Source organism: Pseudoliparis swirei, chromosome 16 (assembly GCF_029220125.1).
Source record: "Pseudoliparis swirei isolate HS2019 ecotype Mariana Trench chromosome 16, NWPU_hadal_v1, whole genome shotgun sequence".
In the NCBI taxonomy this organism is placed as follows: Eukaryota; Metazoa; Chordata; class Actinopteri; order Perciformes; family Liparidae; genus Pseudoliparis; species Pseudoliparis swirei.
The window spans coordinates 22,522,849-22,542,140 of NC_079403.1; the positions used below are offsets into that span (position 1 = coordinate 22,522,849).

The 19,292-nt window shown below is 48.5% G+C and overlaps 1 protein-coding gene across 5 annotated transcripts in view; it reads left to right on the forward strand.

Moving 5' to 3' along the window:
• Positions 1-19,292, forward strand: part of LOC130206618 (intermembrane lipid transfer protein VPS13B-like) — a 401,351-nt gene that overhangs the window by 85,866 nt on the left and 296,193 nt on the right. For all 5 annotated transcript variants that reach the window (XM_056434667.1, XM_056434665.1, XM_056434669.1 and 2 more), the window contains exon 17: positions 6,888-7,072. In XM_056434667.1, the coding sequence (XP_056290642.1) occupies positions 6,888-7,072 (185 nt within the window). The remainder of the gene's footprint in view (positions 1-6,887; positions 7,073-19,292) is intronic.

Here is a 19,292-nt window from a genome sequence, read left to right on the forward strand (position 1 = left end):
GGAGAGATGAGGGGGGGGGGGGGGGTTCTGCAATACTTCAGAAAGAAAAGGTACGAGCTGTCAGTCTTTTCGCCTTCCCTCCTTTTCCCCTCCGATTCCCTCCAAAGAAGCCATCGGGAAAACAATGGCAGTCTGACTGTTTGTGTTGGGGGTGGGGGGGGGTGGGTGTTTGTATTGATAATTAAGAGTAGGGGTGTGGCGGTGAATGATTCGTAGGAACTCCAGATAACTTATCACCACTGGTCACCCCCCCCCCCCCCCCACGCCCCCCACCCAAAAAACAACAAAAAAGACGGTGGCTCCGTTGTATCTTTGAGACAAATATGTCCGCCGCATAACGGACGACATCGCCGGTGAGTTAACCGTCAAGAGAGAGTCGACACATTGACTGCTTTGTTGATTTTGTTGTTGTTGTTTGCCTCGGTTCCAGCCTGCATTCTCCCCTTTGAGCAACAATTTTTGTTTGTTTGTGTCGTGTTAAAAATGTACTTAATACATAAAACAAGATCATAAGTCATGTGTTGCCCTTACAAATATGATTAAAAATGACAAATAATCAGTAACATAATTACACAGACTACCCTTAAAATGGCAAATTCGTGCTCATTCGTGAGATAAAAAAAAGAATCTCAAGACATGCTGTCCCTTGATCTTCAGCGGGTTGTGTGTTGGTGTCGGTTTGGAGACGACGGCTGTGCAGCAGGAGTTCCCACCTGCGTAGATTGCTTTAGGATAAAAACCTGCAGAACTTGGATCTCACCATTTATTGAAAAATGTAAACGGTACCGCCGGCGGCCGCTCTGAGAGCGCTCCACGCCGCCATCGTCCCGCGAACGTTGTTGTCTCCCCGTCGCGCACACAATCCACCTGCGTGCGCTGGAATGTGCGCCGACGGGCCGAGACACCTTGCCCCCCCCCCCCTGTCTTTTTTGGAAAGAGTGAGGGGAACTGATTTTTTCTTCTTTCCTTCTGCTACAGGATATGAGTAATAACAGCAACGGACGCTCTGGAAAGAGAGCGCCGGCTCCCAGCTTGCATTCTGGGACGCCGTGTAAACCATTAGGAGCAGCTGCTCTTGGCGATATTCCTTCAATCACGGCGAGACGCTGATCTTAAAAACATTTTTATTGAAATTCTTTTTTTTAAAGCGCTTCATGCTTTTTGCTTTCTCAGAACATCTGCACCAACGGCAACACAGCCAGGGTTTTTTGATTTATTTTTTAACACATTGACGAACATCTAAAAATGCACACACACACACACTCACCTAATTGTCTGCGCAGACACCTCGACCAGCCGTCTTAAATTAGGCCGCATTTATTTTGTGTCTGTTTAAAAAGTACAAAGCGCACAACCTCACCGCTTCTGCTACCCCTCCGCTTGTCTTGGAGGTTTTCCAAAATAGCCTCTTTTATTTTTTATTTTTTATTTTTCTTTAATGAGACTCCCCGTGTTAGCTATTATTTTACCTGCAGCGGAATAACATATGACCTTCGAGTTTGCGGTCTCTAACCTTCTCTCGGCCTGCCCCCCCCCACCACCACCTTGTGCCCCCCGCTCGTGTTTTCTGGAGGGGTTTGATTATTATTTTCTCCCTTATTTTTATTTTGCTGGCTTTGCAGAAACAAGCATCCTAATAGATGCAACATTTTTTGTTGTTGTTGCTATTGGCAGCTATTTATCATTTTTTTGGTAAGTGTTCAAGTTAGAGCCCCCACACCCCACCCTCCTCCCTCCTCCTCCTCCCCACCCTCCCCCTCCCCTCATTACTGCAGCTAAGTGTGCTCTGGCTGAACAACCTGCTGTTATTGGACTGCACGTATGCGTGCGCAGGTGTGTACACACACACACACACACACACACACGTGAGACGGCATTGTGTGTTGGCACGCGTGTGCGTTGTTGGCGAGCTTGCTAATGCGTGTGTGTGTGTGTGTGTGTGTGTCCGTACAGGTATGTGCATTTTTGCGGCCGTGTGTCTGTGTGCATTTAATATGCGTGCGGTGTGTGGCCTGCAGCCCCAGCTGTGTTTGTCTAAATATAGCTGTGACCACATTCGGACCAGACCAGGAAGCTGATTAGCCTGAGAACCAGCGGTCCAAATGGATCTCAGCTATTAGCATGTGATTCCCCAGAGGCTGTTTAAATGCCAGGTACTGAGAACCTGCTGCAGGAGATGGCTCCGAGCCACCGCCGACTCCGTAGCGATGGCACCCGCGTTCATATTGGGTTTCTCGGTGCACACGTAAATTAAGTAAATCAATTTCTATGTTGTTTATCTGTTAGTTTTACAACGTTTAGGTCAATCGTGATTATCCACATTGTCACACTTCCCACGGCGCGACGTGCGGCTCGTCAATCAAACAACCGGTGCCGGGTCGAGACTCGGTGCCCTGGACATGTAGCCGTAACTACTCCCTTTTAGGTTCCACTCATTCATTTTAATGACTAAAAATAATGTTGACGTCCCTGCTCTATGTCCAAATTTGAGCATGAACGCGGAGGAAACAAGTGGAGGCAGGGAGCTCCACAGCTGGCGCCCCCCCCCCCCGCCACCCTCCCGACTCGGTGCCCTGCGGGTGCCTCATTTTGACGAGGACACTGGGCAGAAAGATGTTGGGCCCAGCCAGTCAACCAGTCAACGAGTCAGCAAGTCTTCCAAGTTGCCGGTCCAGTTATCAGTCACGTTACCAACGAAGAACAAGTGTGTGTGTGTGTGGGGGGGGGGGGGGGGGGGCTTAATGGTGTCGCAATACACGGGAGAAATGCATATTTCACCGGCTGAAATTAAAACACCTCATTTTTCATCACTCCCGACTAATTCTGCCTTCCCCTCCTTTTTTTTCTTCAACATATTCCCGGTGGCCCCTTTTTGTTTTAATAAAAGAACACTGTGTTGACTCAAAGGGACTACCGTGAGGTCACACACTGCCTCCGTCGATGAAGCCAGGGGTCCTCGTTTCTTTAAATTATGACTCACGATCCCAAAAATTGGATTATGGGCCCCCCACTCCTGCTGGGTCTCCACTCTTTTATATATATATATGTATTGATATATATATTTATATACAGTATATATATATTTATATACAGTATATATTTATTTATATATATATATATTTATATATGTGTATATATATACATATATATATTATATATATTCTTCTATTTATATATATATCTCTCTCTATATTTATATATATGTGTGTGTGTGTATATATAAATAGAAGAATATATATAATATATATATATATGTGTATATATATATATGCGTGTGTATATATATATATGAGTGGAAGTATGCTTTAATGAGTTTTGCTCCCCAAGCCACGGACTTACTTTCCAACATGGATCCTCAACTGATCCCGAGTTTTATGTCTCCCTCTAATCTGCATGTTTCAGTGGAGTTGTTTGTTGTTGCTGCTGCAGGTAGAAGCACTTACATTCTTTACCTCTTGGGAGACTTTTTTGCCCCCCCCCCTCCCTCCCCCAGCGGACGAGCCGCCTGCCAGAAAGCTGTTTACCACGCTGCAGTGAGGAGCGCCGCCTGTGCCAGCTACTTAATGAAATCCGATGAGTGTCTGGCTGTCCTCACGTCCCGCATTCCCCAAACACCCTAATGAGACTCTCTGCTTCTCATTTAGCTCTGGAGATCCAAGTGGCTGTTCGCGAGCAGTTTGGGCACAGTATAATAAAAACAGGTGCACAATTAAAGTTTTTTTTCCGACGACCGCATGCACATGACAGCTCCCCCCGAAACGCCATAAACACTGGGAGAAGCCGGCCGGCCTTCATCCCTTGCCAGTGCGCCCATTGAAGTGGCTTTGCAGCCACATTTGCTCTGCATGTGGGGGACATTGTTGTTGCCGGGGTCGCCTTCACTTTCTTTTGTTCCAGAGGCAATGTGTGCTACATGGACACGCACACACACACACACACACACTCACACAGTCACACGTACATGCACACACACACTCACACACGCTCACACGCATATGCACACGATCACAGTCAGTCACACACTCACACGTTCACATACTTACACGCACACATGCTCACACACAGACACACACACACGCTCATAGTCACACGCTCAGTCACACACATACACACACACGCACACAAACATGCATACAAACACACTCATAGTCACAAGCATACACGCTTAGTCACATGCATACACATGTTCACACACACGCTCACAGTCACACACACGGTCACACACACAGTCACACGCTCACACAATCAGTCACACACATACACACACGCTCACACGCACACACACATGCATACAAACACTCATAGTCACATGCATACACATGCTCACACACACGCTCACAGTCACACACACAGTCACACACACGGTCACACATTCAGTCACGCACATGCACACACGCTCACATGCTCACACACATAGACACACACACACGCTCATAGTCACACGCTCAGTCACACACATACACACACGCTCACACGCACACACACATGCATACAAACACACTCATAGTCACATGCATACACACGCTCACAGTCACACACACAGTCACACACACGGTCACACATTCAGTCACGCACATGCACACACGCTCACATGCACACATGCATACACACACACACGCTCACAGTCACATGTACACACACTCACACACCCTCACACGCATACGCGCACGATCACAGTCACACATGCTCACAGTCACATGGTCAGACACACACATGCTCAGTCACATGCTCACACACATACACACACACTCACTCACTCACATGTACACACACGCTCACACACACAAGCTCACAGTCACAGTGACACACTCACACGTTCACATGCTCAGTCACACACTCACATGCTCACAAGCATACACACAAGCAAACATACATGCATACACACACAATAATATACACACAAGCAAACATACATGCATACACACACGCTCACACGCTTAGTCACATTATACACATGCTCACAGTCACACACACGGTCACACGATCAGTCACACCCATACACACATGCTCACATGCACACATGCATACACACATGCTCAGTCACACACACACACACACGCTTACAGTCACCTGATGCATGCTCAAGATGCTCAAACGCACACACACTCACAGTGACACACACACTCACACACGCACACACCCAAAAACATGTGAAGTGGGTTGAGCGATGTCTTTCCGTACTTCACGCGGCGGTAGTGGTTTCCCATCGTGGAGCGCCGTGACATGAGGTGAACTCATTGGTTCACAGGTTCGGGACTTCCTATCTGCCTTTGTTTTCCATACGTCCCCCCCCCCCCCCCCCCCACACACACACTCCGAGACAGCAGGCAGTTAAGAACTCCGGGGCCCAGCCTTCCAGCTCATGTCACCCCACAGAACCACCCAGGAGCAGAGAATAAAAGGGAAAAGATAAAGAGACACGGATAGCCAGAGGGAGGGAAGGAGGGAAGGAGGGAAGCCGAGGAGTTGAACGATCCCCTGCGATACGAAACCCTCTGAATGGGGGGACCAGGCCGACGAGGAAGTGTGACCGGATGAACGTGGCCTTAGTCCCGGTCGTGTTTGTTTCTCCGGGGGCGTCGCCCTTTTGCCTCCATCACTTTATTTATTTCAATTTGTTTTGTGTTGCCCAAAAACACAAATGAAAAATTGTCCTCTGAGAGCTTTACGACATGGACACATGGGAAATGCTCTGACCCAGTGCCTCACAGTACCATAGTATATGCACACACACACACACACACACACACTTAGGAAAGCGAATGTGTGTCCAGGAAGGGGTCACGGCCAGTCCTTGAACGCACCATTTGAAGAACCTCTCGGGAAGAGGAGAGGAGAGTGGAACCAAACTTGTTTTGCAGTGTTTGGTTCAGGCTCCCTGGGTGTTTTTCCAGGGAACAGAGGGACGCAGGAGGAGGGAGGGTCAGACGGAGAGAGATACAGATCGGTAGTCATGACGATGAGAAGTGCCCCATCAATCTCGATGCCTCACCTTGTGTGTGTGTGTGTGTGTGGGTAGGGAGAGGAGGGGGGGAATCCCTTCATTCTGCCGTTGCTTGTGTCACGGACGGGATCTCAAGAACCCGAGGAGCCATGACTTCACAGCATCGGTAGAAAAAGAGCCCCGGAGACCCGATGCAGGGATTTAATGTTTAGTGTGTGTGTGTGTGTGTGTATATCAACTGTGTGTGTGTGTGTGTGCGTCAGATGATAAATGAGAGCACGGTCCACTGAGATTGTGATGGACAGGGCCCGACTGTGCTGTTACCTCATCCCCCTGAACGCTCAACTCATCAGTTTGTCTGTCACACACACACACACACACACACACACACACACACACACACACACTCAGAGACAGACTCTCTCCCTCCACACTCTTGGAGACAGATGAAATGTTAAATGCGTGGATTCTTTTTCGGGCTCGGGTTTCTGGGCTGCACATCCCTTCACATAAATCATCATCACGGTTTTTGATGGAGGGGGGAGAGAGGGAGAGGGAGAGGGAGAGGGGGAGAGAGAGAGAGAGAGAGAGGGAGAGAGAGGGAGAGAGGGGGAGAGAGAGAGAGAGAGAGAGACTGCGTCCTACCTGCCAAGTGGCGGAGGAAGGCTTGGCTCTCTCTCTCGTTCGACCCTCTACCTATTTGGCCCCTCCTGCTATCAATGAGCTGTTTTTTTGTTTTGTTATCGTAATTTTTGGGATTTCATGGAAGTAATGAAGCATTCGTTTCCACCGGTGTGCATTTCATTAAGTGTATTCTGGCACTTCTGTGCGACCCTCCCGTCTTTAATTTATCGTCGTCCCGATGATGCATTACCCCCCCCCCCCCCCTCCCCTCATCTAACCCTGTCCGTCTTCCTCTAAACGTCCCCGTCTCTCTTTGCAGGAGCAGACGGTCCTCCGTCCCCACCACCGAGTGCATCTTTGAGCTCCCCCACTTCCTGGTCCAGGCCACGAGGGCCCAGACCCTCCTGCTGCAGGCCATCTGTCAGAGCTGGACCCACAGCGTGGTCAGCGGGGCCCCGCCGACGCTCAGCGAAGGCCTGCTGCGCGAGGTGTACAAAGCTCCAGGTAAAACGGCCCGTTGCTGACGCTAATCGGTGCGATGATGAACGCGTTTCGGATATTTGGACACGTGCGAGTGACCCCTCCACCGTGCTGCGCGGTCGCCACGCAGCAGCCGGAGTCGGCGCGTGAAGAGCAACGGAGCACATTTATCACAGAGGCTTTTTAAAAATTATTTGACAATGGGCTCGTTGAGTTTTTTTTATAACCCAGTCGCACTTAGCAGTAAACATTCTGCAACGGATAACTCGGGTTCACTTGGCAACGCATGTAAGAGAATCCGAAACGCAGAGCATGAACGCCGCCTTTAGAGGCTCATTCTGTATTTTCTCTGACGAGCAGACAAGCTCCGTCGCTTTGTTCGCCCGGCCTCCGCTAAGCCACCGGGGTTAGATGTTAATGCGTTCATTGCTGTAGCTCCATGAAGCACATCGACTGTCCTGTTGTTTGTAAGTCAAGCTCGTGTCTCTGTACCACCAATGTGTCGAGAGTGAAATATTGAGCTTTAAGGGATTTGACTGTTTTATGAAAAATTTTTTACTCTTCTTTTCTTCTTTTTTTTAACATTTGACCCAAACCAGGTCATCTTGATAGGAGCTGGTTAGCTTTAGGCAAATTGGCTGCAGACTCACTACCAGGAAAAGCGTGAGCGCCCAGTGTGGGGTCGTGGACCTGCAGCGGGTCGTTACGCCTCGGGTCCCCTCGGAGGCCTTAAAATGGTCAAGTAATACATGCTGTGCCCGTTATTAATGGAAGGGAGGGCAGCCTGAATTCACTGAAACAGTAGCGTGTTCTCACGACGGTAGCATCTGGACAGTCCTCAGGAGGGCCAGGGATTTTCCAACTCATTAGAATCATGTTGTTTGGTATGCCATCGACATTCTCTCTCTCTCTCTCGCGCGCGCGGGCCGAGCCGGGCCGAGCTACCTTTTTCAACCGTCGCGCGGCCGCCAAAATAATTCACGAAACCCGTCTCCCGTGGAGTGAAGTCAAATATTCCTCTCCCTATACCCACCCACCCACCCCACCCTCGCTCTTGCCTTTGCTCTTTGGAACGCGGCTCGAAACTTTTTGCACATCTGGTCTGCGCGCTGGCAGGTTAGGAAAAAAAAGAGCGGCGCAGGGGGAAAAAAGAGAGAGTTTGGGTTTCGCCGGCAAGAGAGTGAAGGGGGAATAGGTGATGTGTTGTGTAAGTATATGTTATGCGGGGGGAGAAAAATATTCTGCAATAATTCCTACGATATAACCAGAGATGTCTGGTGGCGTATCTGCTTTTGAAATTGCGGTGACACTCATGGGCCTTAAAGAAGATGTTAGCTGTCCCGATCCCTCTCGATCTCCCCGTGACAGCTTGAGTGCCGGAGGAGAAAAAGGGAAAAGTGAGGAAACGTGAGACGAGGAGCAGAGGTAGCGGAGTGCGCTGTCGTGAACTGTGGTCTCGCTGCACAGCGCCGGCTCCTGTGGTGATGGGAGTTTGTTTCTCAACGACACAAAGGCAACAGGCAGGCGGCTCTGGTTACGTTTACGTCCTTTAAACCTACCTAATGACGGACCACAGGGGACTGCACCGTTACACTGCAGACCACTTACTTGGCCCTTCCACACGGTAACACAAAAAAAGTGTCTGTTATCTTAGCGCTGGCGGATTCAGATCTGGATCCCAATTTAAAGCCTGCGGTCGTTTGTTTGTTCTTGTGACCAGCAGTCACACACACACACACACACCAACACTGAACTGAACACTGTTCTGATTTTAGGTCCCCACCGGGACACAAGTCCCCATCGGTCTGTGTGCAGTCAGGTCGAAGTCCCCACCGGCATAGAAGTTCAAGAGCACACACACACACACACACACACACATTGAGTCCAAAGCATGGCATACTAAAGCTGTTCACTTCCATGTGCCTATTTTTTTTCTTTCTTCTTCTTTCTTTTCATTCTTTTAGGAATTTCTCCTCCCTCGTAGGCCGTTTGATGTCACAAGGTTTTTTGCAATAGCGGAAGGTGTTTCATATCGAGGTCTAGCTGATAACACAGATGGTCAGTGTCCTTCGCGGGGGAGCCGGTCGGGGTATAAGATTTCATTCCCTGTCCAAAGGGAAATTCCGCGATTTCAGCAAGGAAGGGGAGGGGGACTCGACAGCGTCTCGGTTTTAATCTCGAGGTACTGACGGGCTGTAAAAAAGTTCTTCAAAGTAATTGGTGGACTCAGATTATAAGCAACAGTCTTCAAATGATTGCAGCTGACTGGAACACGGCCACCAGGACGTGTAGGACTTGGAGTTGCTGCGCTGCTCGGTGGCAGCGAACGCAACGAGCCGATAGAGCAGCCGACGCAGCGAGGTGCTAGAGCAGCCAACATGTACATGTTGTACTACTTTGTCATCATTTCAGGTTTAAACCTCAAAGAGAAGCATTATTTCGCCGTGCTAGTTTTTTGGCTTCTCCTTCCGAACTCCAGTTTTTGGCCCTTTCTGCTCTTTAATGTTTTTACCCTCGTCTTTTCTCTCCATATTTTCTGAGCCATTATATATTCCACCGACTTTTTTTAAGCTTTCCCTCCTTTGACTCTGTAAACATGTCTTTCTGTTTCTCCTCTCCTCCAGCTTCCCTTTGTTTATGCGTCCCAGGATGCCTTGGTGGTTTCCCAGTAGCAGTGGTAATAGCAGTAGAGAGGTGCCTGTAACTCCTGCCCTTCCACCGCTCCCAGCCACTGCTAACCTCAGATCCAGCAACACACTGACCACAGTGACCTCCCACACTCCGGTCTGCATGCACTCGTGTGTGTGTGTGTGTGTGTAGCAAGGCTAATTTTTGCTACAGTGCACCTCACGGAATATCTCGATACACACAGTGGCTGAGAAGTCGGTAGGAATCGGTGTCTGTTACGCATTACGTTAGCCCAGAATCCTGTAGAAAACAGGCCAAACTAAGCATATGAATTCCTTTGTTACAACAGAAATGCATAAGAAATGCAGAGTGTTACAACGCCAGTATCATTAAATGTCTGATCTACAGTCACGTACAAAGTGCTTTCATACATTCATAGTTATACACTCAGTCAGTGGCAAAAGTCAAATCCAACAGGTTGTCATGGACTCCAAGTCTAGATAAGATCCAGTATTCTTTACATTGCCATGAACACCCAGTACAGTTGATGATGGTGTCATTGGCTTGGTCGTCTTTGGAACCTGGTGCAACCTGGTGATCTACGGTGCGTGTATTCCAAATATCGCTACTCGTAATAATCATATCGTCATATACGTGTGTGTGTCGGTGTTTGTGGGATGCTGTTTGTGGGATGCTGTTTGCGTCTCGACTGATTCACCAGGAATCAGAAGTCCTGGCTGAGTCCTTTGGTCCGTGACATCGCAGTAGAGTCCAGACCCTCCAGACGGGACGCTCTACACGTTCGACGGCTCATTATCAAAGTCGTCTGTCCGTCCCTTTTTAAACGCCATTGTGTTCAGGAGTGCTTCGTAGCTCTCGTCTTGTTCACGCTTGCAATCTTTGCTTAGTGGCGGAGGAATATTTCACTTATAGTTTTTTATATCACTGGAATCCTCCACACGGACGACATCGCGATGGGTCAGATCTGTGTCGGTCTGTTAGCCATGTCAGAGTGACAGCTACAGTATGCCCCTCCCCCCCATCTTCATTTGAGCCGGGCTCAGCTGTTGACTGTATTGATCATCGTCCTCCCTAAATGAACCATTCTGGGACCAGTTCAGGATTTGGGAAACAGGAGGTGGAGTAGAAAGCGCTATTAACTCTCTACAATCCACTCTTTTCCAGTGGTGGTGGTGGGGGGCGGGGGGGCCTGATCCATGCACTTCCCCGTTTTAGTGTCCTGCGGAAAAAAAGGCTTTCGGAGGTTTTTTTGAAACGCAAAAGATCAAGGTCATTTAAACGAGCATAACATCGGCATTTCCACCACTGATGGATTCCGCTTTTAATGCGGCGACCGCAGCTGCTCCCCTGGCCACAGAGCTCCGCGGTGGTCCGTCGGAGGGCAAGAGGAGGGGCGGGGTTTTGGGGAAGGGGGGTGTAGTAGTAGTAGTAGAAGTCGGTCGGTGGTGGTCACCAGACGTGCCCTAGATGATTGCCGGCTGATATACGAGCTGTGACATAACTTCGGCGTGACAGATATAGGAGCGGGTGGGGGGGGAACAGAGGGAGAGAGAGAGTGAACAATATAATGAGCAGAATGAAAAATGAAAGTCGGGAGGGGAAACGAGTGGTTGAAGGGAAAAGAGTGACGGAAGGGAGAAAGTGGAGCGAGGGGTGGACCTCGGTGCCCTGACACTGGCCATTTGGGTTTCTTTATTAAACCCAGCTTTTTGCACCTAATTGATTGAGTGTCAGGTTGGACGTGCACACACACACACACACACACACACACACACACACACGCGTGCATCAAGAGATATGGCATATGCACAGATGCGTGGCCATCTCCATCTTTTGCAAATCCTATACGTGCGCCCGAACCCGGCGGTGTACGATTCCATTTATCGGAAACGACAGCGTGAACGTTTGGGCGCGTTGATGATCGTATTCACGCTCTCACTCCGAAACAGGATCGTTATTAAAACTAGTCTTTTGGTATTACGAGTCCCCTCCCCCCCTCCTCCCTCCCTCCCTCCTCTACACATCCAGAGGGGGATGGAACGGCCCCGGGAGAAGAGAGTTTGGAGAAGGAAAAAAAGGCCGCTCGAGGTCGCGTCAAGGAGACTTAATAGTACGTTGTTTTTCCTTCTTCACACCGATATTTCTCATCGCTTTGGAAACACACGCGTTTTTTTTTGGGACCGTATGGAGAAAAAGAAGCTGCTCCCGTCACAGCCGGCGGCGGGTTCACGTCCTCGTGATCGGGGTCCTGAGTCGGTAACAGTTCTGTGTTATTGTAGGGGGGGGGGGGGGGGGAGTGTCACATTTTCATATCGCTCTGTCACCTCCGTAAACTAATCCCGTGGTATGCGTTGTCTGGTCCCCGTCTGTCTTTCCTCCATTTTCCCTGCGTTTCTCTCTCTCTCTCTTTCTTACCCACAATGCAGCTGGCAGCTGGTAGCAGAGTCCTGGCTACGAGAGGTAGCACGCCAATACGTTCTCCACCGGTTTCCTGTCCCCCGTCCCCCACACCTTCCTCACAACCTCTTCCATCTATCAATGGAGACACCCCAGAGGAACACGCAGCTTTGCCCTGTCATAGACGCGGCTCGCGCACTTAGCTAACGGAGATTGTTTCGCTGTAGTTCATTCTTCCGCAGTAAAAGCGAAAAAAGGGAAGGAGTTTATTTTTGCTCCCCCGCCCCCTCGCTCTGCGGTTGTCGCGAATGTCAGTAAGGAGATGGGAAGCCTAATGAAAACCCTGAGATGTCTGTTTCAGCCCCCCCCCCCCCCCCCACACACACTCGACTCGAGTACCCCGTGCTTCTTTGAAGAGGTAACTTATTGGTTTTGAGAAAAGAAAAGAAAAAATGTCTGCCTGTCTACTTGTCCGCTTCACGGATTGACATCGGGGCAGGAAGAAAGCGGCGGGGGGGGCAAGAGACGCAACCTTATTTTCTGACATTAAAAACACATCGTGTCAGCATCAGAGACGCGATAAATAAATCTGGGATTGGGGGGAACACGAGACGGTTCTCGTCAATGAAAACTTCAATGAGCCACAGACGGCCCTCTCGCTCCACTCCCGGCAGATTTGCGATGATGTTTTAAGTCGATCCAGACTCGCGGGCCCTTCCTCCTTCCTCCCTTTTGTCTTCCGCAACAAAAAAACAACGCCGTGCGCTCTTTCTCCGTCGCTCGCATTCGGTCCCGCGCTAACGAGAAGAGGCGAAACACGCGGGAGGGACGTTGTTTTGTGTCGTCGCACAATTGGACGTCAGATCACAGTTTCTGTCTTTGGTGGGACGAGAGGAAACAGAGAAGGCCTCAGGTCTGCGCCTCTATTAATGAACATCGCAAGTTAACACACACACACACACACACCAGGGTTCGTACATTCATGGAAAACCTGGAAAAGGTATTTTAAAATGGTTATTTCCAGGTCTGGATAAGTCCTTAAAAAAAATGTAATCCCTAAAGTTTTGGAAAAGTCACGGAAACGTCTTATATTCAATCATATTTACGCAGTTTGATTAAAAGAATAAACATTCATATATATATATATATATATTTAAATCAAACTACTCGTGTATACACCGAGATTTCACGAAATATTTGGTCACGGAAATTTGGTTTAAAATCCTGAAAATCCATTGGTCACTATGAACCCTGACACACACACACACACACACACACACACACACACACACACACACCCACCAGGGTTCGTACGGTCATGGAAAACCTGGAAAAGTCATGACATTTTAAGATGGTTATTTCCAGGTCTGGATAAGTCCTTAAAAAAAATGTAATCCCTAAAGCTTTGGAAACGTTTTATATTCATTCATATTTACGCAGTTTGATTAAAAGAATAAACATTTAAATATATATATATATATATTTAAATCAAACTACTCGTGTATACACCGAGATTTCACGAAATATTTGGTCACGGAAATTTGGTTTCTAATCCTGAAAATCCATTGGTCACTATGAACCCTGACACACACACACACACACACACACACACACCCACACACATATATATATATATATAGTGAGACTCATCAGGGGACATCAGGCTTGTCATTTATCACCCCCCCCCCCCCCCCCCACACACACACACCGTCTGCTGGCATCCGGATGAAACATGATATCTAACAGGAATCATAAGTCTACCGATAGCGTGCCGCGGGGCGGTCTGAGTCGTCGCCCGCCTCTCTGTCGCGGGGCACGAGATGGGATTCCACTCATGATGGAGGGTCCCGTTGCGGGGTCTGGAAGGCTAACTTTTCTTTTCTTCCGCTCCCGTATCTGAGTCCTTGACGGTTTCTCCGAACGCTCCGCTTCCCACTAAATCCAATATGCCGTTGGCACGGCACTTAACTCGGCGGCTGATCTCAAAGATCTACGGTGCTTTTTTTAGAAACCTGGCGGGACCATTGTAGCGGAGCGGGCCGGATCAGCTGGCCGAGTTTCGGGTAGAGAACAGATTTAAATCGATTTAGAGCCGGAACACCTTTTGGGCATCTCTCCCATCGGCTCGTCGGTTTGGGTTCTGGTACTTTTGTAGTTCGACTTTCACGAAGAAATGTTACTTTCTGTATTCTTTTTGTTCTGAGTTTGTACTCTTGGTTGAATGCACTTATTGTAAGTCGCTTTGGATAAAAGCGTCTGCTAAATGACATAATGTAATGTAATGTGTTCCCGGCTGAGAGCTCGGTGGTCAACAGGAAGGAGGCCGAGACCCTTCTGGAGACCCATATTCAACATGTCCAAAGGATACATGTCTTTATTCCTCATAAGGCCTGATTCTGAATATCCAAATGGGATCTGAGTGTGCATGTAAACATAGTCAATGTGTCATCAATAGATACAGTTATCATCTGGTATCCATCATTTGTATTTTATATTATGGGGACGGCTTTGCATTTTTGCCTTTTACAGATGTACGCATTAGTCACTAAATAGAAGGTATTAGGAGGATATCATTATTTTATTTTTTCATACCAAAGTACTTAATGGTGTAAAGAGTGAGGGATAAGGGGCCGGTTTATACACGACGTATGAAGTATGCGATAAATAAGTGAAAGAACGGCTTATTTGACGAGTTATGAAACGGCTTAACGACGCGCACGGAACAATGAGCGCGACGACGACGTTAACAACAAAATGCAGACCCCCAAGTAAATGTGCTTGTTGTTTATGTCATCGGGTCACGTCTGCAGCGCCCCGGCTGAGAAAGAGGATGGAGGAGGAGAAGAAAAGTAGAAGAAGAAGACCAAGAAGAAGGAAGAACAAAAAGAACAAGAAGAAAAAGGAAAAGAAGGACAGAGGAGAAGAAGAAGAAAAGGAAGAAGGAGAAGACCAAGAAGAAGGAAGGACAAAAAGAAGAAAAAGGAAAAGGAGAAAAAGAAGAAGAAGAAGAAAGTTGGAGGAGGATAAGAAGGATGGAGGAGGAGAAGAAAAGGAAGGAGAAGACCAAGAAGAAGGAAGGACAAAAAGAACAAGAACAAAAAGTAAAAGAAGGAGAAAAAGAAGAAGAAAGTTGGAGGAGGATAAGAAGGATGGAGGAGGAGGAGAAGAAAAGGAAGAAGAAGACCAAGAAGAAACAAAAGTATAAGGAGAAGACCAAGTAAAAGGAAGAAGAAAAAGGAAAAGAAGGACAGAAAGAACAAGAAGAAAGATGGAGGAGGAGGAGGAGGAGGAGGAGAAGAAAAAAAGGGAAAAGGAGAAGAAGAACAAAAAGAAAAGGAAGGAGAAGAAGAAGAAAAAAAGTAGAAGGAGAAAACCAAGAAGAAGGAAGGACAAAAAGAAGAAGAAGAAGATTATTCCAGCGTTGCTGCTGGTTTTGGTGTCATTAGCTGCGGTCTGTCGTTTCGAGCATCTCTCTCTCTCCCCCCTCTCTCTCTCTATATCTCTCTCTCCCCCTCTCTCTCTCTCCCCCCCTCTCTCTATCTTTCTCTCTCTCTCCCCCCTCTCTCTCTCTATATCTCTCTCTCCCCCCCTCTCTCTCTATCTTTCTCTCTCTCTCTCCCCTCTCTCTCTCCGGCGGTGGTAAACCACAACTGGCACTCCAGCCCGGCCTCGTCTTCAAAGCGTCGGGTTTGCCGGCTCGCCCCCGTTTTCTTTTGCGCTAACCAGGTTTGTCAGGCCGGCGTTGGGCTTGAGCGGCGGCCCCTCTCATCCAGAGCCGTGTCCTAATGGCCGCCGCAGCGCCCGGCCAATCACTCGCTCCCTCACAAGTGGCGACGCGGGAATCCTCCGTGTCACAGCGCATGTTTCTCCATCTCCATCACTCCACCGCACATCTGTCCCACCACCACCAACCCCCCCTCTCATCACTTCTTCTAAAACTCTTTCACTCGTTGTCCCTCCCCTCCCCCTCCCACCGGGCCCGGGCCCATTAGCGTTGGTCAAATTGCTTCCGCATGAAGACTCCTTAATTGTGGTAATTCGGTGGCAGAGAGAGAACCCGAGGGTCCGAGAACATGTGTCACTGCTTTAGTGGGCAGACGGTAAGAGGCAGGCCGCACCTGGAGGGGATGGTAATCACGGAAATTAGACCCCCGGCCTCCGCTGCCACCAGCACTTCCACCCCATCAGTGTCTTAATACCACCACCACCACCGTAACAGGCAGCATACCCCACCACTCTAACCTCTACCGTGTGCGTGTGTGTGTGTGTGTTTCCAAACACTTGTTTTCGTCGTGAGTTCTTTCACACGGACAGAACATTTTGCATACGCGGAAAAGCGTCGTCGTCTTTTTGCTTAACGAGGTTTGATATCAAAAATACAAAACTAGAACGGGCACTCGGTAGAGCGCATACCTTCGCCGCAGCGTACCTTTTCATGACCTTGACTTTGACCCGATCGATCCCAAAATCTAATCAAATGGTCCCCGGATTATAACCAATAATCCCACCAAATTTCATGCGATTCGGTTCAACACTTTTTGAGTTATGCGAGTAACACGCATACAAATAAATAAATACACAGCGATCAAAACATAACCTTCCGCATTCTCAGAATGCGAAGGTAATAAAAGTGTTATTGACGGTATCAACCCACCGAGCTCTTCAAAAAGTTAGACGGGGTGACTCAGTTGGACGCGAAGAGCCCTCCTTTAAACCACTCGGTCCTCAAATTAGTGAAGTGCACTAAAAGCGAATCAGGAGTTATTTTCCCGCGAGGAAGGCGGGGCTAAAGAGAAGGCTCACGGCCGCGGCAGAGCAACGGTAAATCCGGGTATCTATACCTAAGTTACTCGGAAGCATATTTCATAAAATATGCCTCCAATGCTGTATCCACGTGGTGCCTATCAGACCCACTTCTACCTTTCGTGCCCTTCACAATAAAAGCCCCAGACATATATATATATATACACACTACGTGAATCAGATTGCACTCAGAGCAGGTCCCTGACGTTTGAACACTTTACTCTTTTAATAGTTTACAGAAGCTTCGGTTGTCGACACTTGACCACCGACAGACTGCCAGACGCGGCTCTGGGTCAACAGGATCCCGGGAGTTTGATCCTCTGCATGTAAACCCGTTCAAACCTTTGATTGAAGAAGTGCGGAAACTGTTGCAAATTTGCATATATGTTTACAAATATATATATATACATTTATATATATACATTTATATATAATCAGCGTTGTTGGTGAATCTAACTGCTGCTCTAGTGGAGCTGGAGGCGGAAGTCATTCAGACGTAGAGGTGAAAGTCACCGAGCTGTGTGAGCCGACGGGTGATGTCATGTATAAATATATATATATCATATTAATGTTATGAACCCAAACACAAGTATACAGCATCCGTGGTGGATGAAGGAAATGATAACTGTTTCCGCGGAGTAAAGCCACAGAGATAAGCCCCGCCCCCTCTCGGGCGCGCTTGAAGCGAAAAGTCAAAAAGAATCAAGCGAGTTGCGAATCTTCTCAACTCTTTTGTCGTGAACGCAGCGTTGCGGCTTTCATTCATTAACCACATTTTCTTTTGACAATTTCTGATTAGAAAGTAGCAATTCTGTTTCCATGAAGAAGAAGAAAAAGTCACACACTCTCATCAAGTGGACACGTCTCTCCCAGAATCCTCATCTGGTGGCGTGTAAATGAGATCTTGCAGATCAAAGCAGGACAAAGAAATAAAAAGCCCACTACCGGTTCACCTCGTCTGCTTTTTCCTGTCCTGCTTCTTTCTCTCTGCATGAGTCTTTTTTCTTCTTCTCCTCCTTCTCCTTCTCCGCTGTGTGTCATCTGGGCACGGCGCCAGCAGGACCTCCTGCTCCTACTTACTGCTTCTACTTCAGCCCTTCCTGACTTAGGAGAGACAGTTATTGTTTCTGCATCGGCACTTAATGGCTCAGCTGGCTGCTTTTGGGTCTTCCCAACTTGTCCATGTCTACCTCCCTTTCTGTCAGCCCCCCCGCTCGCCTAGCCGCCGTGGGCCCGCCGCCAGACTCGGGGAGCTCTTAGCACTTTACGGTTCTCTTTTCTTCCGCTGTCCGTCTTCGTCTCGCTGCTCGGCGACGGCGTACATCCTCTTGTCAGCCGATCGTCATCGCGTCTCAAAAACGGATCCCTAAAGAATCAACACGTGGAACTCCTCGCTCGTGACTCCACTGTGGAGTCGGAGGCGTCGGACCTCGAATCGTCACAATAGCCGATTCAGCACACGGCGTATGCCTCCTTATCTTTCTGTTGGAGCTCACGCCTTTTGAGTATTAAAGACGGCGAAAGGTCGTCCCGACTCCTCTGGAGGCTTCTCTAGAGTTCAAGAACAAGCATTCGCCAAACCTTTCCACGCAGGAAGGAGGCCTTCGTCCTTCGCCTTCAGTGTTCTCATCCCACGTACACCCTCCCGCAACGCTTCCTGTGATGTCGTACCAAAAAGCCACTCCTCGTTTCTCAGCAACGCGTCACATGTTGAATTATACGTCCGGCTTCGCGAGGATCTCAGTTAGGGTTCACGCAACAGTACCACTTGGTTGGGTTGAGGAGAAGATCGTCGCTTGGGTTCAAATATCCACGGAAGTTATTCAATCCAATTCAGTTGTGCCTCAGTGCAACATCCGTGACCTTTCACATTGGATCAGGACAAACTCCCCCCCCAAAAAATAGAAAAAACCCTTTCGGGGGGGGGGGGGGGGGAAGCTTCAGGAGAGCAACAGAGGAGGATCCCTCTCCAGGATGGACAGAATAATACACGTCATGTGACCAGAATGAAGTATTACACAGTTACATGAACACATTCAATGGATATGACGGACATTGTGAATAACTCGTCGGCGTGGACCACGATCCACTGTTATGTGACGAAAAGAAATCCACGTTGACTTCTCGGCGGTTGTTGGACCCTGCACGTGTTTTTTTTTCTCTCGAGACTTCCTGAGCATCTCGTGCAAGTCTCCTGGCTTAATTGATTCAAAAATTAATAATAAAAAGACATGTCCTGAGCATTGGAAACGAGTATTTCTGAGGTCTTCTATCACCAGGCTGACACCAGCACAGTGTGTCCTGTTTTAAAATGGTACGGTCCGACAATGTTCCCATACCATTCCTCAAAGCAGTGAGAGTAGGACATGTTGGAATGTGTAAAACATGGCGAGTC